At 44.2% G+C, this 25,924-nt stretch overlaps 1 protein-coding gene across 9 annotated transcripts in view; it reads left to right on the top strand.

Moving 5' to 3' along the window:
* SPOCD1 (SPOC domain containing 1) overlaps positions 1-25,924 on the top strand; it is a 249,628-nt gene that overhangs the window by 75,823 nt on the left and 147,881 nt on the right. For all 9 annotated transcript variants that reach the window (XM_056556955.1, XM_056556956.1, XM_056556954.1 and 6 more), the window contains one exon: positions 4,282-4,407. In XM_056556955.1, coding sequence (XP_056412930.1) covers positions 4,282-4,407 — 126 coding nt within the window. The remainder of the gene's footprint in view (positions 1-4,281; positions 4,408-25,924) is intronic.

Here is a 25,924-nt window from a genome sequence, read left to right on the forward strand (position 1 = left end):
CCCCTGTCCATTGTCAGTGTGTTTACAGTGGTAAGAACTAGACCATGGAGCAATGGAAGAAAATGGTCTGGGCAAATGAATCATGTGGACAGCTGTGTGTGGCTTACCTGGTAAAAAACATATCACCAGGATGCATTATTGGAAGATGGCACGCCAAAAGAAGCAGTATGATGCTCTGGACTATATTATGCTGGAAAAACCTTTGGCCTTGGCGTTCATGTAGGTGTTATTAGGACATTTTCTACCTACCTAAACATTGTTGCAGACCATATACACTGCTTTTTGGCAACAGAATTCCCTAAAGAAAGTGATCTCTTTTATCATGTTAAGGCCCCTGCCACGTAGAATAAAATTGTTCAGGAATGGTTTGAGGAACAAGCCAAAGAGTTCAAGGTGTTGCCTTGACCCCCCAAAGTCCTCTAATCTCAATTCGATGAGCATCTGTGGGGTATGCTGGAAAATCAAATGTGATCCATGGAGGTCCTACCTCACAGCTTACTGGACTTATAGGATCTGCTGCTAACATCTTACAGATACCACATGATGCCTTTAGATATTTTGGGAAGTTCATACCTCGACAGGTCAGAGCTGTTTTAGTGGCACATAGGTGGCAGCCTGACCTACACAATATTAGTTTTAATGTTTTGGCTGATTTGTTTATGTCATATCACAAGTTTGACTTAATTTCCTCTTCAACAATGGGACACAAGAGCACCTGGTATGTACAGTTGTTTACAGGTATAGGAAATATGGTTAAAATGTGTACTCTTTGTGTGTTCACTATGCATTCTTACATCTAGTGTTTCAGTTTTTCTAGTAGATAACAAGCTCCATAACTGCCTGTGTATCTTATTCATGTTGGTTGTCTTGTTCTTTGGTGCATAACTAGATTTACTGAAGGGTTTTCATAATAATGAAGGGAGCAGGCCTGTGGCATGGAGTCATGCACACATTCCTATTGCTTTTGAAGGGAGTTATGGCCTAAGACATGCAGGATGCCTGCTGGGAGTATTAACTCAGATTGTGATATTCATAAGGGAGATTGGACTGTAAGTAGTTTTAAATGACTGTCATTTAAATAAGTCAGAGTTTAATTAACTGCTAGTTGGGAGGTTTGTGTCTTCTCTGGACTCTCTGGAGTAACCTCCCCCCCCACACACACACACTGTACACAGATTGGAAATAAAATATAAGTCATTTAGGTCTAATTCATACCAACGTGTGTTTTCTTTGTGGTTTCTACTGAACAGAGGATCACTGAAGAAGAAAGCAGGAAATCATTACAAATGGAAAAGGTCTTGTCTCAGTTGTCTTTCTTTAAGACAAAAATAGAAATGAAAACAAAGGTTGTTAAGCTCTAGTGTGAGCATGTCCTAGTGTTACAGGGTTTTCAAGTTCAGGCTGCATATAGATTGATAACTCACTGAACAATTTTATGCTATTTCATTCTACCTGTTCCTTCAGCAAGCTGTTTCCTGTCCCCTGAGGTCCCAGTCTTCCCCCATGAATATGCATGAGATCTTCACTCTCACGTCAATCGAGTGCGGTGAGGAGAGAGTGGGACCCAGGGGATGGGAAACAGCTTGCTGAAGGGCAGGAGCCCACCTCTATTGCGCAGAACTAAACATTAGCATACCAGCAAAGAGGAAGAAGAAGAATCCCTAAACATATCGGAACCGTTTTAACTCCTAGAGGAAACGCAACGTATATGTACTTTGTTGTGCCCTGACACTTAACGCACAGCGACGTACATGTACATTTTGTGGTTCCACAATCACTGCGTCACTTGACACAGTGATTGGAACAAAGCAGCTGCTGTTTTCCCGCTGATGTCTGCTGTTAACCCTTCAAATGCTGTGATCAATACTAGGGATCGACTGATATAGATTTTTTATGGCCGATACGGATAATCTGTGACCTTTCAGGCCGATAGCCGATAATTTATACCGATATTCTGGTGTAAGTTATCGGCTATTTCCCCCCACCCACGACCCCACAGAAGCAGCTGCAGATCAATGATTTAAAGCGGGCGCTTTAAATCAATGAACTGCAGCGGCTTTTGCGGGGCCAGAGACCACCGCCACCGTCCGCTTCTCTCCCTTTGCCTGTCCTGGGGTCCTCCCTAGTCCAACCACCACACCACTGCCCCATTGCCTCCCCCATCCCCGGTTTTATAATTACCTGTTCCCGGGGCCCAGAGTCCGCTCTACTTCTGGCTCTGGCGAGTCCTGAGCTGTCACTGTGCGCACTGATGGTGACGTCGCATTGAGGACGTCACTCGTCATTGCGCTGCGCAACGCACAGCAATAGCGCAGGATGTTTCGCAGGAGACAGAAGTAGCGCGGACCCCGGGCCCCGGGAACAGGTAATTATAAAACCGGGGATGGGGGAGGCAATGGGGCGGTCTCTGGCCGGGTAGGCGGGGTGGGGATGTGCAGCTGGGCGGGGCATTATCGGCATATCAGCAAGGCAATTGCCAATACCTATAATGTCTAAAATTGTGAATATCGGCCAAACCGATAATCGGTCGATCCCTAATCAATACTAATCACAGCATCTGATGTATAGCAGAGGTTTGCACAAACACCTTGGACCACCCGTGGTTAAATGGCGGTGGTCCAAAGTGTTAAGAAGGCCAGCGAAGTTAAACTCACCTGCTCCGGCCGGCTGCTGCATGCCTTCTAGCAGACCAGGGAGGTCGATCGCTGAAAACACCAATCAGTGCTATGCCTATTTGCATTCCAAAAATTGCAATAAATAGTCCCTCATGGGGACAGTACAGTAATAGAAAATCCTATAAACATGGGTATGGTTTTAATCGTATTGACCCACAGAATAAAGATAAAGGGCCTCATTTACTAAGAGTCTCATGGGAAATGTTGTTTCAGACTTGCAGGATTCCTCTCTATTTACTATTGGGAAAAGTCGGGAACATTTTCTGACCAGCTTTTTCTAGGTCGATATTTCCAGCCATTTATCCACAGGATTTTCGGTGAATTCAATAGTAAATTGGTCAGGCTGTGAAACCCGCACACTGGTGCAGAAATGTCACAGACACTCTGCCCAAAGTGTCAGTTTTACCATTTACCATAAAATGTACAATGTAAAAATGAAACCACCCCCAAAAATTTGCTAATTTGCGTATTTCTTTTTACGCACACACACAATATTTTTTTGCATACGCCGTACATTTTATGGTAAAATGAAAAATGTAATTACAAAGTATAATTGTTTGCGCAAAAAAAAATCCCTCATATGGGTCTAAAGATGGAAAACTAAAAAAGTTATGCCCCTTAGAAGGCGATGAGGAAGGCTGTGTCCTTAAGGGGTTAAAGGGGACCACCCACACTTTATACCTGTATTTTCAGATTAGTGTGATTGAGTCTGCTTTAAGTTTCCCTTTAAACACACTTTAGAGAGATTTATCAAAACCTGTGCAAAGGAAAACATGACCAGTTGCTCATAGCAAAAAAAATGGAAGCGGGGATGCAACTGTGAACAAAGAGTAAACTACAGTGACCCCCTGACCTACGATGGCCCCGACGTACGATAATTTCAACATGCGATGGCCTCTCAGAGGCTATCGCATGTTGAAGGCAGCATCAACATACGATGCTATTGCATGTCGGGGCCATCGCATAAACGGCTATCCGGCAGCGCTGACTGCTTCAGCTGACGCGGGATAGCCGTTTACGGTGCTCCGGTGATGGTCTCCTACCTGTCCTCAGGGCTCCGGAGCGTCCTCTTCATGATCCCCCTCTCCATCGTCGTCATCACGTCCCCACGCACGCCGTCCCGTCATCCAATAGGAGAGGCGTGCGTAGTGACGTGATGACGGAGAGCGGAGAGCGAGGATCCCGGGGAAGCAGAGACGTCCAGAGCATCGGGGACACCACGGGGACGCGGCGACAGCGATGGAGGGCGACATCCACGGCAGCTGTGATGGGTCCGGAGCGGTGGGGACAGGTGAGTATAACTTCCTATACTTTACATTGCACGGATCCCTCAACATACGATGGTTTCAACAAACGATGGTTCATTTGGAAAGGATTACCATCGTATGTTGAGGGACCACTTGTATTTGCTTGCTCTCCGTACTCTTTAATGGCTTGATACTATCTGTCAATGTATCATGAAAACCTCTCTAAGCCATTTTGGTTATGGTTGCAATTGTTTTTCTACCTAGGTACCTACCAGTCAGCCTCTTATTTGTACTGTAGACTAGCATTAGACTAGCCACTATAAAAGAATTGTTCTTTTTTTTTTCTTTTCTACCAACAGAGAAGAGAAGATGAATCGTGTGCACTGCTGGGATCCTGGAATGCAGATTCCAAGGAAGTAGAGATACTGGATGAATTGGAGAGTCCTTCTAACCAGAAAGAATTGGACCATCAGATAATAATACAAGTAAACATCTTAAATGTCTTATTTTTATGGAGTCATTTGATTGACCTTTTGGTGCTGGCTTATATTTCTTAGTGGGAGGACCTCAATATATATAAATATAACTGGATTTACTGTAGATAAATGGGTTTGCATTCTCTGTTATTTGTGATTAACGCACAAGCTTTTGTCAAAAATAAAACATAGTCTAAAAGTCACTATGTTTGGCACCTTTAAGAACGTATACTATTTTTTGTGGGACTTAAAAGCGCAGACTTCAATGCCTAAGGGTATATTCACACTGGCATAGAACAGGTGAAAACTTGTTGCAGTTTGGTGTAAAGTTAACATTCAACAGGGAATTCAATCTACAAGCCAGCAAAGTTATGTAGTGCCCACAGATGAATAGAAATTTTGACTCATTCCTTTTTTCACGTTAGCACAGATGAGTTTAAAGCAGGGGTCTCAAACTCGCGGCCCACAGGCCATTTGCGGCCCACGGAACGAAATATGCCGGCCCGCTGCACAGTCGCGTAGCAGGTGGAGGGCCCCCATACTCTAGCATAGTGGAGAGGAAGCTGTAAGCTCCCGCTCCTCCATTCACTAACCTTCCTTACATGCTGTGAATACACAGCTTGTGAGCTGCGGGGACGCAATCCATGGCAGCCTGGCGTGATGACTTCACATAATCGCGCCTGCGCCTGAAGATCCCGTTCCCGCGGCTCACAAGCTGTTTAGTAAGTAAGTAAGACGAGTATGCTCAGGGCCCAGGGGACAGAGTAAAGGGAATATTTAATGTGAGGGGCAAAGCCCAGGGGGCATTATATGTGAAGAGCACATGACAGGTGAGGCCCCCGTGCTGTGCCCCCCCCCCCATATAATGCCCCCTGTTCTGTGTCTCACATATGTAATGCCCCCTGAGGGGCACGGCACAGGAGGCATTATATGTGAGGGGCACAGCACAGGGGGCATTATATATGAGGGGCGCATGATGGGGGCTTTATATGTGATGGGTGCATGATGGGGGCATTACATTTGAGGGGTGCATGATGAGGGCATTATATATAAGGGGTGCATGATGGAGGCATTATGTGAGGGGTGCATGATGGGGGCATTATATATGAGGGGTGCATGATGGGGGCATTATATGTGAGGGGCGCATGATGGGGGCATTATATGTGAGGGGCGAATGATGGGGGCATTATATATGAGGGGCGCATGATGAGGGCATTATATGTGAGGGGCGCATGATGGGGGCATTATATGTGAGGGGCGCATGATGGGGGCATTATATATGAGGATCGCATGATGGGGGCATTATATATGAGGAGCGCATGATGAGGGCATTATATGTGAGGGGTGCATGATGGGGGCATTATATGTAAGGGGCGCAAGATGGGGGCATTATATGTGAGGAGCGCATAATGGGGGCATTATTATATTAAGGGGCGCATAATGAGGGCATTATATGTGAGGGGCACATGATGGGGGCATTATATGTGAGGAGCGCATGATGGGGGCATTATATGTGAGGAGCGCATGATGGGGGCATTATATGTGAGGAGCGCATGATGGGGGCATTATATGTGAGGAGCGCATGATGGGGGCATTATATGTGAGGAGCGCATAATGGGGGCATTATATGTGAGGGGCACATTATTGGGGCATTATATGTGAGGAGCGCATGATGGGGCATTTTATGTGAGGATCGCATGATGGGGGCATTATATGTGAGGGGCGCATGATGGGGGCATTATATGTGAGGGGCACATGATGGGGGCATTATATGTGAGGAGCGCATGATGGGGGCATTATATGTGAGGGGCGCATGATGGGGGCATTATATGTGAGGGGCACATGATGGGGGCATTATATGTGAGGAGCGCATGATGGGGGCATTATATGTGAGGAGCGCATGATGGGGACATTATATGTGAGGAGCGCATGATGGGGGCATTATATATGAGGATCGCATGATGGGGGCATTATATATGAGGAGCGCATGATGAGGGCATTATATGTGAGGGGTGCATGCATGATGGGGGCATTATATGTGAGGAGTGCAAGATGGGGGCATTATATGTGAGGAGCGCATAATGGGGGCATTATTATATTAAGGGGCACATAATGAGGGCATTATATGTGAGGGGCACATGATGGGGGCATTATATGTGAGGAGCGCATGATGGGGGCATTATATGTGAGGAGCGCATGATGGGGGCATTATATGTGAGGGGCGCATGATGGGGGCATTATATGTGAGGGGCACATGATGGGGGCATTATATGTGAGGGGCGCATGATGGGGGCATTATATGTGAGGGGCACATGATGGGGGCATTATATGTGAGGGGCACATGATGGGGGCATTATATGTGAGGAGCGCATGATGGGGGCATTATATGTGAGGGGCGCATGATGGGGGCATTATATGTGAGGGGCACATGATGGGGGCATTATATGTGAGGAGCGCATGATGGGGGCATTTTATGTGAGGATCGCATGGTGGGGGCATTATATGTGAGGAGCGCATGATGGGGGCATTATATGTGAGGAGCGCATGATGGGAGTATTATATGTGAGGGGCGCATGATGGGGGCATTATATTTGAGGGGCGCATGATGAGGGCATTATATGTGAGGGGCGCATGATGGGGGCATTATATGTGAGGAGCGCATGATGGGGGCATTATATATGAGGGGCACATGATGAGGGCATTATATGTGAGGGGACCATGATGGGGGCATTATATGTGAGGGGCGCATGATGGGGGCATTATATGTGAGGGGCGCATGATGGGGGCATTATATGTGAGGATCGCATGATGGGGGCATTATATATGAGGGGCACATGATTAGGGCATTATATGTGAGGGGCGCATGATGGGGGCATTATATGTGAGGAGCGCATGATGGGGGCATTATATATGAGGGGCGCATGATGAGGGCATTATATGCGAGGGGTGCATGATGGGGGCATTATATGTGAGGAGTGCATGATGGGGGCATTATATATGAGGGGCGCATGATGAGGGCATTATATGTGAGGGGCGCATGATGGGGGCATTATATGTGAGGAGCGCATGATGGGGGCATTATATGTGAGGGGCGCATGATGGGGGCATTATATGTGAGGGGCGCATGATGGGGGCATTATATGTGAGGATCGCATGATGGGGGCATTATATATGAGGGGCACATGATTAGGGCATTATATGTGAGGGGCGCATGATGGGGGCATTATATGTGAGGAGCGCATGATGGGGGCATTATATATGAGGGGCGCATGATGAGGGCATTATATGTGAGGGGTGCATGATGGGGGCATTATATGTGAGGAGTGCATGATGGGGGCATTATATATGAGGGGCGCATGATGAGGGCATTATATGTGAGGGGCGCATGATGGGGGCATTATATGTGAGGAGCGCATGATGGGGGCATTATATGTGAGGAGCGCATGATGGGGGCATTATATATGAGGAGCGCATGATGAGGGCATGATATGTGAGGGGTGCATGCGGCCCAGCCTCTACCTCCATTGGCCCCCAGATAATTTGAGTTTGAGACCCCTGGTTTAAAGGGTATATTTCACAAATAATGTACCCTTGGGAGATATAATAATATTTCATAGTATGTTGAATAATGTAAGGTTAATATGAAATATATGCGCAAACCTCCACATCCTACTACATGATCTAATGAATTAATCATGTCCAAATCCAAAATGTAACAATACATCTAGATTTTTGTCTTGTGGCCCACATAAGCATTGAAGGTACATTTGGAATTAAGGACTTTCATTATGTAAGAAATTAAAAGAAAAGAAGAGGAATCATTAGAGTTTGTAAGGAAGGCTTTCTGTAAGATCCTATTACTGCTGATTTTTCTACTTCTCTTTTTCGGAAACCACAGTTCTTCATCTGTAGCTGTATTGCCGCTATAATAGGGGCAACAAAATATGGCTTTGCTATGTCAATTTGAAACTGGCCTTAGGGTGTATTTCCAGAAATGTAAACAAAACAGTGTAGTGAGTCTACTTTTCCTAGCATGCATACTAGCTGTTATAATAGGTGCTTAGAGGGGGGGGGAACAGAACCAGTATTGGCTCCTCCTACCAATAGTCCATGCTTGTCTTGTTCAGGGAAGCCACTTTTCTCGAAGTATACAATCAAGTTAAAAGAATACGGTCATCAAGACATCAGATTTTCATATTTTCCTTCCTTTATTTCTATTAGTCAAGCATAAAAGCAGAATTATTTCTCAACATTAAAAAGGCTTTCCCACAATTAACATTTATCACCTTCCCACAGAATAGATAGTACGTGTCTTATTGCTAGAGGTTCGATCCTAAGGATCCACAATCAGGAGGACAGGGTTGATCATGTGTGCTGCCACACCATTCAAAGTCTGTGAAACTTATAGGAACTCAGCGTTCAAATGTTTCAAAATTCTTAACTGTTTTTTGTCCTAAGTTATAAACATCTTCTTTACTATTATATATTACCTACAAGCCCAACACGGCTAATAATTTTATCAACAAAACCTACAAAATTAGCCCAAAAATATAATCAAAATTTCATCTTTATTAATGTATACAAAACAGGTAGAAAAAACACCCATAAAATAACCCACCCTTAAAAAAAAAACAACACAAAGCTGAGCAGGATATCACTGGGATATCTACAAAAATCACGGTATTACCAATATACAGTCTTGCAGTACTGCAAGACTGTATATTGGTAATACCGTGACTCTTCTTTACTATTGCCTAAGAAAATTTACAGCAATGATTGATGGCTTTGCTTGTCACATTTTGTATACATGTAAAGTTATCAATCACTGTGAGTTGGCAGGAGAAGCAGGACTCACAGGCTTTCTTCATGAGTTCTAGCAGTATTTGAACAGCTTTTTTTAAATAAATATACTATATATTCCTGAGCTCTGCATGTTCCTCTCTATACTGTACTGCCCTTAGATACATTTCATTTAATATGGAATAATGTGCAACAATATATCTGTCCTGGTGGGAAATTTCTGTTCTTTTATTCCCCCTCTTTTCTAGCATTGTAGTTACAAAATAAATTGAAATACTTGGGAGAAAGTCTCTACACCTATGACAAACTGAAACATTGTCTATTAAATAGAGTACTTTGTTTTTAATTGCTTTGTTACCCAACCAATTTGCTCGCTCTGAGTGCAACACATTCTACTTCTAGCAAAGATGTATGTAGTTCAGCTCACCCCCTCAGCCCGTCGCGCCAGGACCAGCGTGGGCAACACCGACTGGAACCAACAAACAGAAGCAAAATGTCCAGCGCGAGTGTCAAGGAACAGGATGTTTTATTCCAATAAAAGCCACAAAGACCAGGAGAACATGACAAGGTGACGCGTTTCGGTCCTAAAACTGGACCTTAGTCATACAGTATGACTAAGGTCCAGTTTTAGGTCCGAAACGCGTCACCTTGTCATGTTCTCCTGGTCTTTGTGGCTTTTATTGGAATAAAACATCCTGTTCCTTGACACTCGCGCTGGACATTTGGCTTCTGTTTGTACATTCTACTTCTATCTTCCAGAGAGAAATATAAGAGCTTGTTCACACTACAGAAATTCTGCACAGATTCCACTTTGGTCTCAATGGGATTCTGCTGCTTAGTTCACACAACAGAAGTTCCGTAAGTTTAAGGACAATTATCATGGAAAAAAATGTCTTCTCTATCCGAAGGCTAGTCTGAGGGGTCTGAGTGCAGGGGCCCCCATGATCTTTTTTTCGAGCCCGGCTCTCACAGTGGCACAGGAGAGCTGTTTGGCAATCTTACGCTTTCCCATAGGGCTATATAGAGGGTGCGTGGTGGCCCTCGCTTCGGGCAGGAGGTTGTGATGCGCCACGTTGAGGGAGAGACAGGGCTCCAAACAGGAGATCATGGGAGGCCCCAGTGCTCGGACCCCCCGCGATCTAAAACTTATCCCCTATCCTCCGGATAGGGGATATGTTTTTTTCCATGATACTTGTCCTTTATAAGGGTTATCCAGGAATAGAAAAACACACCTAATTTCTCTAAAAAATAGCTCCACGTCTGTCTCCAGGTTGGGTGTGGTTTTACAACTTGGCTCTATTCACACCCAACCAGGGAAGTTGGATGTGAAAGAAAGTAGCTCTGTTTTTCTATTCCTGGATAACCCCTTTAATTACTTAATGACATGGCTCTTATGTTCCCAGAAACTGGTGCAGACAGAACTGCTAATTTCTGAGCATTGTGAAAGCTGCAGATCCACTGTGGAAATTCAGTGACAAAATTCCTTGCCGAATGTTCCTAGTGTGAACTTACTCTAAATCTCTTTGCACATTAGTCAGAAAACTCCACAAAACAAATAGTGCAATACTATTTATTCCAAGGCTTGCTTCTTGAGAGAAAATGGGACTTCAGTCTCAAACTATGGGAAAAGTGAGCATACCAAAAAATCAGGTACCGTAAATTGACATGTTCAATCAGCTTGTTTAATCTTCACCAGCCTAGGTGCAAGTATTGCTGGTACTGTCTATTTTTCCATTAAGATCACCACGTTTGGTTAACAGGATGATAACCCCAGTTTGGTTAACAGGATGATAACCCCAGATACTGATATCTGTTAGAGCTGGGCGGTATGACCAAAAATGCATATCATGGCATTTTTGCAAGTTATGGCGGTTCCACGCTATTTAACGGTATTTCCCCCCCCTGAGGAACTAATCATATATGACCCCCAGGCGCTGCTATATATCTCTAACCCCCCCCCTCTCCTCCAGGCCATGGCACTTTAAAATGAATGAAATGTGGTACGCGCTTTCAATTAATGACTTGCGGGACTCACTTTAAATGAATGACTTGCGGGCTGCGGCACTAGAAACGATTAAGTTGCGAGACGGAAGCTGTCACCTCCCCTGCAAGCGCTAAAAGCCAGGCTTTTAACTCTTGCAGATGGAGGTGACAGCTTGCCACGGCTCACATCTCATTCATTTAAAGCGCCAGCGGCCCGCAAGTCATTCATTTAAAGCACGGCCCAAAGTCATTCATTTAACCCCTTAAGGACCCGGGCTTTTTCCGTTTTTTCATTTTCAATTTTTCCTCCTTAACTTTAAAAAATCATAACTCTTAAAAATTTTCACCTAAAATTCTATATGATGGCTTATTTTTTGCGTCACTAATTCTACTTTGTATTGACATTAGTCATTTTACCCAAAAATCTACGGTGAAATGGGCAAAAAAAATCAATGTGCGACAAAATTGATGAAAAAACACTATTTTGTAAGTTTTGGGGCTTCCATTTTTACGCAGTACATTTTTCGGCAAAAATGATACCTTATCTTTATTCTGTAGGTCCATACGGTTAAAATTATACCCTACTTGTATAGGTTTGATTTTGTATCACTTCAGAAAAAAATCATGAATACATGCAGGAAAATGTATACGTTTAAAATGGTCATCTTCTGACCCCTATAACTTTTTTTTATTTTTCAGGGCGCTATGAGGGCTCATTTTTTGTGCTGTCATCTGAAGTTTTTAACAGTACCATTTTTTTTCTGATCAGACTTTTTGATCACTTTTTTGTGGTATAAAAAGTGATCAAAAATGCGCTATTTTTGAATTTTTTTGCGTGTACGCCATTGAACAAGTGGTTTAAAAAGCGGCATATTTTTATAATTCGGACATTTCCGCACACGGCGATACCACATATGTTTATTTTTATTATTATTTACACTGTGTTTTTTTTATTCTTGGAAATGCCACTTGGAAGTGATTCAAACTTTTATTAGGGGAAGGGATAATTGAAAGAGTTAATGATTTTTTTACACTTTTCTTATGCAATATTATAGCTCCTATAGGGGGCTATAACATTGCATTAACTGATCTTTTACACTGATTGATCCATCTCCATAGGAATGGATCAATCAGTGTTTTTGGCGATTGAATGCTCAAGCCTGGATCTCAGGCTTGAAGCATTCATTCGGCGATCGGACAGCACAGGAGAAGGTAAGAAGACCTCCTCCTGTGCTACAGCTGTTCGGGCGATCCCGAACAGCTCCCTGAGCTAACCGTCAACTTTCACTTTCGTTTTTAGCCGCGCGGCTCAGCTTTGAGCGCGCGGCTAAAGGGTTAATAGCGCGCGGCACAGCAATTAGTGCCGCGCGCTATTAGAGGCGGGTCCCGGCTTCACTATGACGCCGGGCCCGCCGCAATATGATGCGGGGTCACCGTGTGGGTATGGGTACGTCCTGGGTCCTTAAGAGGTTAAAGCGCAGCCCTCAAGTCATTCATTTAAGGCGCCACGGCCCGCATCTCATTTATTTAAAGTGCCGGCGGCCCGCATTTCATTAATTTAAAGTGCCGCGGCCCGCAAGTTATTCATTAAAAGCGCCGATAAGCGGTTGATAATTCATTCGAGGTGGGGGAGGGGCCCAACCGGTATTGCGGTATGGGAAAAATTATCATTATTATCATACAGGGAAAAAATTTCTGTATTCGGAATGAACTGGTATACCGCCCAGCCCTAATATCTGTTGCAGTCCACATTCCATTGCCCCCCACTATATCGAAGTATATCAAATTTAGGGTGCATTCACACGCTAGTAACTAGTAACGAGTTACCCGCTGCAGAACTTCTGCTGCGAGTTACGCTACCATTCATTAGATCGGGTCTGCTGGCAGTCTGCAAATCTGACACTATTGTGGACTGTCCACGGACCCATTCAAATGAATGATAGCGTAACTCGCAGTGGATTTCCTGCAGCTAATTAATAGCGCTTGAACACACCTTTATACTAGGTGTTGCCAATCTTGGTTTCCAACTACCTGAGACATATACGCTGCTCAAAAAAACAAAGGGGACACTTAAACAACACAAGGGGCCTCATTTACTAAGCTGAAACCAACCAGTTGTTGTCTGGTTATTTTGTCATAGACATGTCTGAGACATGTCTGCGCCAGTGTGCGCCTGAAAAATCAGACAAACCCGAAAAAGGGGTGTGGTCTGTCGGGAAAAGGGGCGTGGTTTCACAACCTGACCGATTTACTATGGAATTAACAGAAAATCCTGTGGGTAAATGGCTGGAAATATCGACCTAGAAAAAGCTGGTCAGAAAATGTTCCCGACTTTTCCCAATAGTAAATAGAGAGGAATCCTGCATGTCTGAAACAACTTTTCCCACTAGTAAAAACCCGAAACTCTTAGTAAATGAGACCCAATGTAACTCCAAGTCAATTTCTCTGAAATCACACTGTCCACTCAGGAAGCAACTCTGATTGACAATAAATTTCACATGCTGTTGTGCAAATGGAACAGACCACAGGTGGAAATTATAGGCAATTAGCAAGACACCCCAATAAAGGAGTGGTTCTGCAGGTGGTGACCACAGACCACTTCTCAGTTCCTATGCTTCCTGACTGATATTTTGGTCACTTTTGAATTCTGGCGGTGCTTTCACTCTAGTGGTATCATGAGACGGAGTCTACAAGCCCAAGTGGCTCAGGTAGTGCAGCTCATCCAGGATGGCACATCAATGCGAGCTGTGACAAGAAGGTTTGCTGGGTTTGTCAGCGTAGTGTCCAGAGCATGGAGGCGCTACTAGGAGACAGGCCAGTACATCAGGAGACATGGAGGAGGCCATAGGAGGGCAACAACCCAGCAGCAGAACCGCTACCTCTGCCTTTTTTGCAAGGAGGAGCAGGAGATGCACTGCCAGAGCCCTGCAAAATGACCTCCAGTGGACCTCCAGTCCTGGGAGGACATCCCTCAGGAGACCATCTGCCACCTCATGAGGAGCATATCCAGACCTCCATTGGTTGATAAACTTGATTTCCATTGATAATTTTTGTGTGATTTTGTTGTCAGCATATTCAACTATGTAAAGACGAAAGTATTTCATATGATTAGTTCATTCATTCAGATCTAGGATGTGTTATCTTAGTGTTCCCTTTATTTTTTTGAGCAGTGTATAAATCAGGAACTAAGGAAACTACCATTTACCACAGTGATCATATGCACAAAAACATAAGTTGTTAAAAACTTCTTTAAATATAAAACTCACCTGTCTGTGCATCAGGTACTATGTAAAAAATATTACCTACTTGGCAAGATGTTATTGATCTGAAGACGTATCAGTAACAATATCTACAAATGGTGCATTCCCCTGAAGACGTGGGACTGAGCAGTGTAGCTCCAGGCTCCGGGCAGGGGAACTTTTCCTTATACTTAGTCCTGCTTCGTGCAAGCAGAGCTGAATTGGCAGACCCCTGCAGGGCCAATCCTGGCCAGGTGCCCGACCATATGCTCAGCTTTCTGATTATCAGAGACAGCAGTGAGGGTTTCTGGGGTGGGGAGGCTGAGCTGTACAAGGGAAGGCCTGTGGGGTTAGCCCGGGGTTGAAGGCTCCTGAGTGAGTGCAGCTTTTGACTGTGTGCATCACATTACGAGTTAAACTATGCCACTGCACAGGGGGGCTACAAAGACTTCTAGTGCAGGCAGCTTTTGTTTCCCACACTACCTACACTGGAAGATGAGAAATAGGAGATGACCAGAGGAGGACCAGAGAGACAGGAGGACAAGCTAATTGTTAGGAGGGACAAGTAGATTGGGATGTCATTTTAGTCTCTTGAACAAGCAGTTTTTTTTTTTTTGCACACACCTTCTATTTTTGTGCATTTTTGTGTTGCTTCACTTAGTTAAATATGTGAATAAAACCCTTCAATATACAACAATTTAAGTAATCACTTGTAATTTGCTTTGTCCATTGCTACATTATTTTTCTAAACTGCAACTTACAAACACTTTACCCATAATAAGTTTTAGCAGAGAATGAAAGTTGTAAAAAATACATATTAACTTTCCTGGGTTTTCTGCAGCTCCTGGTGTGGTTTTTTTAAGTCCTTCGCTGGTCAATCCTTCCTTTGTCCACGATGGACCCAAATCAGTAGGAACTGCCTGCTCAGCCAATCACTGGCTGCAGTGGTTTCTCACCTCAATCAGTGATTGGCTAAGTGGGCCGAGTTAAGTCGGGAATGGAAGACACCTGGAGCTGCTGAAGACCCAGGTGGGGAACTATGTTTTTAGCAACCCCAGCAGAATATAAAAATGTCTGGATAAGCCCTTTAAGGTGAACTTGCAGAACTTGCAGCTTATACCATTCTAATAAAATGTGCCACAGTGCTGTACATTTACACACCACAAATTTATTTTAATAAGATATAAAATGTTATGTATCCTTGTGTGAGTAGCACAGGTTATATTTACAAAATGCAAATGGCTGGGTTTACAGTGTAGATTTAACTGGCCATGGATGTTTAATGTCTGAATTTGACATTTTAACTAAGCATGACATTAGCAACCACTATATTTTACTACTTTCATTACCATTCTGTACATTCTCTTATATATATTGGCATCAAAGTAGTCTAACATCCCTTCCACTTTCCTTATTATGTTCAGTGTGGGTCAAAGTATGTAATGTCACCTGGAAACATTCTAGAAGTTGTTTTGTGCCTATTATTCTTAGTTTTTTTCATGTGGCTTGTTTAAATTCTTAATGCCCTTTTTGTCTTTGTGAATGCTAAGTTTTTTGTTGTTGTGCCTGATTGCATTTGGATAGCTGTAACTAATTATTACTATAAGGTTTTAAATGACATGCTATACTAGTTTATGGTATCATTCAAAAAAATAAAAAAAAATGTACAATTTATTTATGCATTGTTTACCATGTAGCTAACTTCATTCTGCAGATGTTAAAAAAGTTTACAGGCATATGAGATGAGTATAGCTTTTTTTTTTTTTTAATACTTTTATTTAAATAGTTTATATTTTCTTAAAAAACTTTTAATGAACAGCATACTGAACTTATTGTTTTGTTCACTATGCCTCCAGATGGCAACCAAAATAATGACCAGTGCGCCCAAAAAATGTGCATATGATGACAGGAATTTACAGTTTTGTTGTCATTTATGACTAACCTCCACAGCTGTGCTCTAACTTTAATATATATATATATATATATATATATATATAAAAAACAAAGTTCTCAATAACAACCAAACCCCAGGGGTATAAAGCCCCTTAAACAGTGACCCATCCCTAAAAGTTTTTATTTTATGTACTTTAATAAAAAACGGTTTTCCAGAAACAAACTTAAAATATCAATACCTGCAGTGTGTATAAAAGATAAACTTTTCTTATATAGGGATAGAGAGATAATTCAGTATCTGTAGTATGCGATTATTAACCACTGTTTGAACTGAATTATAAAACCAACCAGCAAATCCTCCCCAGTGTGTTTCACCATATCAACTGTGTCATCAGGTATAGTGAGGCTAGATCAATATATAATAATATGAGCATTACAAAGTAGACAGGATATGAAAATGCTTTTTGGGATCCAGTTAGTGACCAAAATGGGTGGGTCTAGCATTTTTCACATGTTGCAGTATACATTATAAAGGCATATTCGTACAAGTGACAGAAATCTAAAGCATACAATGCCAAAGTCTCAGAAAGTACAGTGCGGATTTCCACCAAAAATAATGAGATGCGGTCTGAAAGCAGAATTCACCTGGATTTTGCACCAAATCAGTTAAGTAAACATGTAAACAATACTTGGACTGATGCCTGTATTGCTCTATGGGCCGGATAAAGCCAGTTGAGCACTGTACTCTGCCCATAGAGTAGATAAATAGAGTGGAATAGAGGAGCTGCACGTCTGACTGACTGCCACTACATTTAACCAGGGGGCCACAGTCTACTTATTCTCATGACCCCCTGTTGATTAGACTCTTAACAACTATCCTGCCAATAAGTTATTAGTGTTGTTGGTGGGAAAAAGCCCCCTCAAATTGTTTACTACTGCCAAACTCATCATTGCTTTGAAGTGACATGGTTTTTGTTAAATGTGCACTGTCCGATTCACAAACTTTTTATATGTTGTACATCTTGGCAAAACATTAACCTTTCTAATATACTTCATAAGAAAATTTTATTTCCCTTTTTTATAGAATTCATGGCTTATAAAAATCATTGCTTTGTCCAAGCTGAAGCACAAGTATGGACAAAGTCCAATAAGTGAGGGTGGGCTAGCACTCCTCTGTGTTTGATAGGACAGGAAAGAGCACAGAGGAGTACTATCAGACAGGAAAGAGCACAGTGGAGTACTATCAGACAGGAGAGAGCACAAAGGAGTACTATCAGACAGAAGTGAGCACAGAGGAGTCCTATCAGACAGGAAAGAGCACAGAGGAGTACTATCAGACAGGAGAGAGCACAGAGGAGTACTGTCAGGAGAGAGTACAGAGGAGTAGTATCAGACAGGAAAGAGCACAGAGGAGTACTATTAGAGAGGAGAGAGCACAGAGGAGTGCTGTCAGACAGGAGAGAGCGGAGAGGAGTCCTATTGGACAGGAGAGAGCACAGAGGAGTGCTATCAGAAAGGAGAGAGCACAGAGGAGTGCTATCAGACAGGAGAGAGCACAGAGGAGTCCTATCAGACCGGAGAGCACAGAGGAATACTATCAAACAGGGAAGAGCACAGAGGAGTACTATCAGACAGGAGAGAGCACAGAGGAGTCCTGTCAGACAGGATAGAGCACAGTGGAGTACTATTAGACAGGAAAGAGCACAGAGGAGTACTGTCAGACAAGAGAGAGCACAGAAGAGTATTATCAGACAGGAAAGAGCACAGAGGAGTACTCTCAGACAGGAGAGAGCACAGAGGAGTATTGTAAGACAGGAGAGAGCAGAGAGGAGTCCTATCAGACAGGAGAGAGCACATAGGAGTCCTATCAGACAGGAGAGAGCACATAGGAGTCCTATCAGACAGGAGAGAGCACAGAGGACTACTATCAGACAGAGAAGAGCACAGAGGAGTACTATCAGACAGGAGAGAGCACAGAGGAGTCCTATCAGACAGGAGAGAGCACAGAGGAGTTCCAACCCACCCTCACTTACTGGACTTTATCCATGCCTGTGCTTCAGCTTGGACAAAGCCATGATTTTATAAGCCATGATTTCTATAAAAAGGAAATAAAATTAGTGTTTTGCCAATATGTACAACATATAAAATATTGTATCTGACAGTGCTCATTTAATTATCGGGTTAGGTAGTATTATTGTAATTTCAAAGTTATAGCTGGAGGTAGGGGCACTGGAGATGTAGCTGTGCTCGTGGATACCAGTATTCAAATGAAGAAAGGAAGAGATCCTGGTACCAGCTTATCTTTTCAAATGCTCTTTAAATCTTTATTTCAACATAGCAGTACTCAAGAGGCGTTTCGGCTAATCGTCTTTCTCAATTGTATCAATTCAATTGAGAACGGCGATTAGCCAAAACGCATCTTGCGTACTGCTATGTTGAAATAAAGTGTAAAGACTCACGGCAGTTGGCAGGACACTCTGGAGGTAGTGGATCCGCTGGACCTGTGTGGCAGATGACGTGGGCCGTGCCAGGGAGTGGAGTCTAAGGTGCCGCTGATTTTCACCAAAGCCCGCCGCAAAGTGGGATGGTCTTTCTGTGGCAGGCGGCACCCAGTTTGCTACCCCCGGCATGATTGGACCACACAGGTGGCTGAGGCAATGCGAGGTATAGGAGGAATTAGGCAAGTCGTGGTCAGGATAGCAGAAGGTCAGGGCTGGCGGCACAAGTGCGTAGTCAGGAACATGGAGCAGAAGATCAGGTACACAGTAAAGCTAGGAAGATAATGCTTTCTCAATGGCTCTAGTTTACAGTTCGGCTAACCGTGAGTAATTATACACTATCAGCGTATAGTGTGGGGCTTTCTTTTCAGGTCCGTTCCCTCAAAATGGTATTTTTCTCTTTTGTAGGTGGACCTGGTTCATGCCGACTGCATCATATCTCTGTATGCATAAGTGACCCTAGGGATAGTTTTTTCTTCCCCACAGGAATAAATACCTTGCATATATTATATCTTGCAGGTTTTATCAGGGATAGAAATTTCTTTTCAGGTTCCTGGGTCGCTGTATTTACTTATTTACATATTATGCTATGGATGTCACTGTGTACTTAATTGACTCCTTTTAGCAGTTGATGGATATGGATGATCAATTGTACAATTCATATCCTCTCGGTCATTGATTTATTCTTTTGTTTATACCCCCTGAGGACGTTCGCTATATACAAGCGAGCAGAAACGCGTTGGGTTTTGATTACTATTCTCTATAGGTGTGCAACTAACTGCACCCTCTAGTGAGAGGTGACTTGGGACTGGCTGGGCCCTGCAGAGTCCCGAATACACCTTGTTGTTGTCTTTAATAAGACCGAGTTATTCATATTTTTGTCATAACACAAGACACATGTTATTATCTTTAATTTGACATTAAAAGTTAAGTTTTATAGAGCACATCCTGGACACTGGCAGTCCTATCTTTCATATTATACATGCTGGGTGTATCAACCGATACTAGGGGCACGGCGTAGATCCCCCTTTAATGTTCTACGTTTTTTTTTTTGTATTTTTCTCAATGGCTCTAGGGCAACAAAGATCCGGCGGGGGTATGTGGGAGGTGCAGGTACTTATAACAGAGGTGCAGGTGTAACACATATTTATGGACGCACTGCCCCTTTAAATCTTAGAGCTCCGGCGCGCCCCAGGAGGCGGGGGCATGTGCTCCAGAGCTGCGAGACCCTAGAGGGAAGCAACAGAGAGCGGAGGTGAGTGACGGGCTGGGATTCGCATGCGAATCCCAGCCCCGCCGGCTGGGGAAGAGAGGGCAGGGAAGCGCTCTCAGCCAGCTCCCCCTATTCCTGAGATTCAAAAAGTTCCGGAGTAAAACACAGTCCAGAATATTCTCCTCTGGTTCCCAAGACCTCTCCTCAGGACCAAATCCCTTCCAGTCAACCTAAAAAAATCGCCTCCCTCTCACAGTTTTGGTGGCCAAAATTTCCTTGATTTCGAAGACATCTGAAGAACCGGAGATGGGCGTGGGAGCAGTATTCTTTTGAGAGTTTGTTGCCAAATGGAAGAGAAGTCACAGACAAGTTCATCAACAGCTGGCACTCCGGTGCATACTGGGACTGAAAGAGGAGAGCAAAGATGATGTCCATTATCAACAAAAAAATGGAAAAGTCCTCGTGGACTCCGAATCCTTATGACTATGGGAAAATTCAGCCCAAGGTAGAAGACCCAATCGTCCTGACGAGCAGAAACAAAATGACAGAGACAGGTGTCCAGAATTTGATTTACCCTCTTCACCTAACCGGTGGCAGAGGAAGAGTCCTGATTGATGGCAAGATGGGTACAGAGAGCACGCCAAAACTTGGAAAGAAACTGCACTCCTCGATTCGAGACGATATGATTTGGAAGGCCATGAAGATGAAAAATATGTTGAAGGAAGTGCTTCGCCAGGGATGGGGCAGATGGAAGATCTGGTAGTGGAATGAAATGAGCCAACTTAGAAAATCGACCAACCACCACCCAAATGACCGTGTTATTACAGGATGGTGGCAGATCGGTAATAAAATCTATAGCAATGTGGGACCAGGGAGTCTCTGGAATGGGCAAAGGCTGTAAGAGTCCCGCAGGTTTCTGCCGAGGAGTTTTGTAATGAGCACAGGTAACACAGGAACGTACAAAATCGGAGACATTGCGTTCAAGATGCGGCCACCAGTTGTGCCAGGAAATTAGTAGTAAGGTCTTACAAATTCCTGGATGACCTGCCAACAAAGAAGAATGACCCCATTTCCGGACTTTGCGTCTCCATTTGGCAGGCACAAAGGATTTCCCAGGAGGAAGATGCTGAATATTGACAGGAGCTGCTGAGATCAATTGCTCTGTAGGGATAATTTGTCTGGGTGTGGAGTCCATTCCCACGACATCGGAGGATCTGGAAAGAGCATCGGCTCTGATGTTTTTGTTAGCTGGGCAGAAATGAATGAAGAAATTATATCTGGAAAAGAAAAGAGACCATCTAGCCGCTGAGCAGATTGGAGATATAGGAAGTTCTTATGATCTGGATAAATGCTGACCAGATGGGGTGAACCTTCTAGTAAGTGACGCCACTCTTCCAAGGCTAACTTAATAGCAAGGAGTTCCCGATCTCCAATAGAGTAGTTCCTTTCTGCAGGCAAGAAAGTCCAAGAAAAGAAGCCACAGTTTACACTCTTGCCTTTGAAGTTTTTATGGGTTAGAACAGCATCGGCTCTTACAGAGGAAGTATATACTTCCAAAGCAAAGGGTTTCTCAGGATCTGGTCTAGTAAGCACGGAAGCAGAGGCAAATGCCGGCTTTAAGCGAGAGAAGGCCTCTTCGGCTTCAGGAGGCCAAGACTTGGGGTTAGAGCTTTTCTTTCTTCGTGACAGCCATAATCGGAGCGACCAAGGAAGAGAAATGTGGAATAAACTGACGATAATAATTGGCAAATCCCAGGATGCGTCGAATAGCTTGAAGTCCAGTAGGGCGAGGCTAATCCAATACCGCAGTCAGTTTGTCAGGATCCATCTGGAGACCTTGGGGAGTAACTATGTAACCGAGGAATGGAAGACAAGATCTCTCAGATAAGCATTTCTCCCAAAGGTGCTGAAGAACCAGACGGACATGTGAGCAATGCTCCTCTAAATTAGGTGAGAAGATCAGAATGTCGTTCAGATATATGACAACACAGGTTTAGAGGAGGTCTCGGAAGATGTCATTGACAAATTCTTGAAAGACAGCTGGAGCATTACAGAGACCAAAAGGCATTACGAGATACTCAAAATGTCCATCACGGGTATTGAAAGCCGTTTTCTATTCGTCTCCTTCACGGATACGGATAAGATTATATGCGCTCCGCAAGTCCAACTTTGTGAAGACTTTGGCACCACATATACAATCAAAAAGCTCAGAGATGAGAGGAAGAGGATAACGATTTTTTATCGTGATCTTGTTAAGGCCCCTGTAGTCTATACATGGACAAAGAGAACCATCCTTCTTCCCTACAAAGAAGAAACCTACTCCGGCAGAAGAGGACGACTTCTGGATAAATTCCTTTTGGAGGTTATTTTGCCATGGCTTGAGTCTCTGGAACAGATAATGGATAGATTCTTCCACGAGGAGGCACAGTTCCAGGCTGTAAGTCAATGGGGCAATCGTAAGGGCGATGTGGTGGTAAGGTCTCGGCCTGCTTTTCGCAGAATACATCTGAATAATCTTGATATGGGAGAGGCAGACCAGGGATAGGAGGATGAGAAGAGACAACTTTAGACTGGACTGGCACAAGACCGTGATTTTGACAATTGTCCCCAGAATGTGATTTCAAGTTGCGGACAATGGAGTCAAGTTGCGGACAATGCCGTTGGAGCCAAGGTAGACCAAGAAGAAGCTCCGAAGTACAAAGAGGAAGCACATATAATTCAATTTTGCATGATGAGAGGCTCTGTACGGAATAGCTTCTTAAAGTCCGGATTTTGTCCTTTAAGTGAAGAAATAAACAAGGGCTTAGCAAGTCGGGTCACAGGTAGACGATATTTATGGACCAAGGAGGCATCAATGAAGTCGCCAGCGGAACCTGAGTCCAAAAATGCAGAAGCAATAAATTAAGACTTGGCAGAAACATAGATTTGAACAGAAATGGTCAAATGAGGAGAGATAGTATTCACACCTAGGGACGCCTCTCCCACGTGTCCTAGGTGCAAGCGTTTCCCAGATGCTGTGGACGTATAGAACAGTCTTTGAGAAAGTGCTCCGGACTGGCACAATATAGGCACAAATTCTCATTGCGCCGTTGGGATCTTACAGCTGCGTTAAGCGAGTACGGTCCACTTGCATAGCCTCTTCGGCAAGAGGCAAAGAAGACTGTAAAGGTGGACGTTGGAACACAGGTGCCAAGCGAGGAAATCACCTTGTTCGGGCAGGTTCCCTTTCCATTCGAAGTTCTTCCTGCCTTTCGGCAAAACGCACATCAATTCGTGTGGCTAAATTGATGAGTTTACACAGGGTAGACGGAGGATCTCGTGCAGCGAGAGCATCCTTGATTCTGCTGGACAGTCCTTTTTTAAATGTAGCACACAAGGCCTCATCGTTCCAGGCCAGTTCAGAGGCAAGAGTGCGAAATTAAACTTCGTAGTCGCCAACGGAGGAATTCCCTTGGCAGAGGTTCAGAAGAGCCGTTTCGGCAGAGGAGGCTCGTGCGGATTCTTCAAAAATACTGCGGTACTCAGCAAGGAAGTCTGTCAGGTTAGAGATCATTACGATCCCAGAGAGGTGTAGCCTAGGCCGGGGCTTTTCCGGACAAAAGACTGACCACAAACGCCACCTTAGCTCGTTCCTTCGGGAACTGATCCGCCATGAGCTCCAGATGCATGGAACACTGAGTCCCAAAGCCTCTACACATCTTTGGATCACCATTATACTTTGTGTGTAAGGGTAAACAAAGCTTGGATCTGGAAGGAGCTACAGGAACAAGTGGAGAGACTGGAGCAGGTTGTGGCTGCTGCTATTTTTGCATGGCTAGTAGCTGTTGCATCATGGTGGACAATTGACTCAGTTGTTGCATCTGACGGGCGAACTGCTGTGACTGACGAACTACGACTGAGGGAAGAACCGAAACTACAGGCAGAGGTACCTCAGTGGGATCCATGGCCGGATCTTACTATCAAGACTCACAGCAGTTGGCAGGACACTCTGGAGGTAGTGGATCCGCTGGACCTGTGTGGCAGATGACGCGGGCTGTGCCTGGGAGCGGAGTCTAAGGTGCTGCTGGTTTTCACCAGAGTCTGCCGGAAAGCGGGATGGTGTTGCTGCGGCAGGCGGCACCCAGGTCGCTACCCCCGTCATGACTCGACCACACAGGTGGCTGAGGCGATGCGAGGTAAAGCGGGGATTAGGCAAGTCGTGGTCAGGATAGCAGGAGGTCAGAGCTGGCGGCACATGTGCATAGTCAAGAATGAAGCAGAAGGTCTATAGGCAGGTGGCACAGGAGCAAGGTCAGGAACATGGTGCAGAAGATCAGGTACACAGTAAAGCTAGGAAGGTAACGCTTTCCCAATGGCTCTAGGACAACAAAAAGATCCGGCGGTGGTATGTGGGAGGTGCAGGTACTTATAACTGTGGTGCAGGTGTAACACATAATTACGGGCACACTGACCCTTTAAATCTTAGAGCTTCGGCGGGCGCGCAAGCCCTAGGAGGCGGGGGCATGCAATGGCGGAGCTGCGAGACCAGAGAAGGAAGCAACAGAGAGCGGAGGTGAGTAATGGGCTGGGATTCGCATGCGGGCGCGTTCCGCAATGTGAATCCCAGCCCCGCCGACTGGGGAAGAGAGGGCAGGGAAGCGCTGACGGACAGCGTGTCTGGATGGAGTGCTGGATGTGACATAAAAATTTTAAGAGCATTTGAAAAGATAAGCTGGTGCTGGGATCTCTCCCTTTCTTTATTGCAATTTCATTCTTGTACATAAACGCAGTATTATAGTTATATTCTTGAACATACGGGCAGTATCATAGTAGTTATATTGGGGGCGATTTATCAAGACTTGTGTAGAGAAAACGTTTACCAGTTGTCCAAAGCAACCAATCAGATTGCTTCATTTATTTTTCAGAGGCCTTTTAAAAAAGGAAAGAAGCAATCTGATTGGTTGATATAGGCAACTGGTCGACTTTTCCTCTGCAAAAGTTTTGATGAATCTCATCAACCTCATTGTACCTAGAAGGAGTATTATAGTAGTTATATTCTTGTACATAGGAGGCAGTATTATATTCTTGTATTTACAGAGTAGTATTATAATAGCTAGATCAGACTACACTATGTAGTGTAAGAAGCAATAATCAGATAGTGGTTAGAGATTCTGGGAATGCACAGAGTTAATAATTTTCATTATAATAATTATATATGTATTGAAATTTGGTGACTAAACTGCATTTGACGCCTAATTTTTTCAGTTCAGGGACAAAGGTAAAAAAAATATATTCTATTGTTCCCAGGCTGCCAAAGAAAATTGCAAAAGCTTTAACTAACCTTCCTTGCTCCCTCGCAGCTCCAGTATTGGGGCAGCCAGTCAGCATCTAGTGACATTGCTTTCACCTGAGCTGCAGAGAGGGTCTGCAGCTACAGTCAGCTCCGGTTAAGCAGACTGTCAGCAGAGACTGGCTTAAAATGGGGCGTCCTGATCCTGGAGCTATAAGGGAATGAAGGAAGGTGAATTAAAGTTTTTGTTATTTTATTAGCAAGCTGGGGACAATAAGAAAATAATATGTATGTGGTGGCCCAGTACAGGAGTTGCACCCCTGTACCATTGCTGCCCTGTCAGGCAGACTAAGTCTTACCTGGAACACCTCAATCATCTGTCAGACATCTTTCAAGTCTTGATCAAGCATGGGTTGAAGATCAAACCATCAAAGTGTCATTTGCAAAAACCGCAGGTCCATTACTTGGGTCATGCTGTCAGCGCAGACAGAGTCCAGCCAAATCCTGAAAAGGTGGACGCTGTCAAGAACTGGCCTACCCTGCGCACAGTAAAATATGGCAGGTGCTTCCTGGGATTCGCCGGCTACTACCCCCGCTTCATCTCACACTTCATCCAGATTGCAGAACCCCT

The sequence above is a fragment of the Hyla sarda genome, chromosome 2 (assembly GCF_029499605.1).
Source record: "Hyla sarda isolate aHylSar1 chromosome 2, aHylSar1.hap1, whole genome shotgun sequence".
NCBI lineage: Eukaryota > Metazoa > Chordata > Amphibia > Anura > Hylidae > Hyla > Hyla sarda.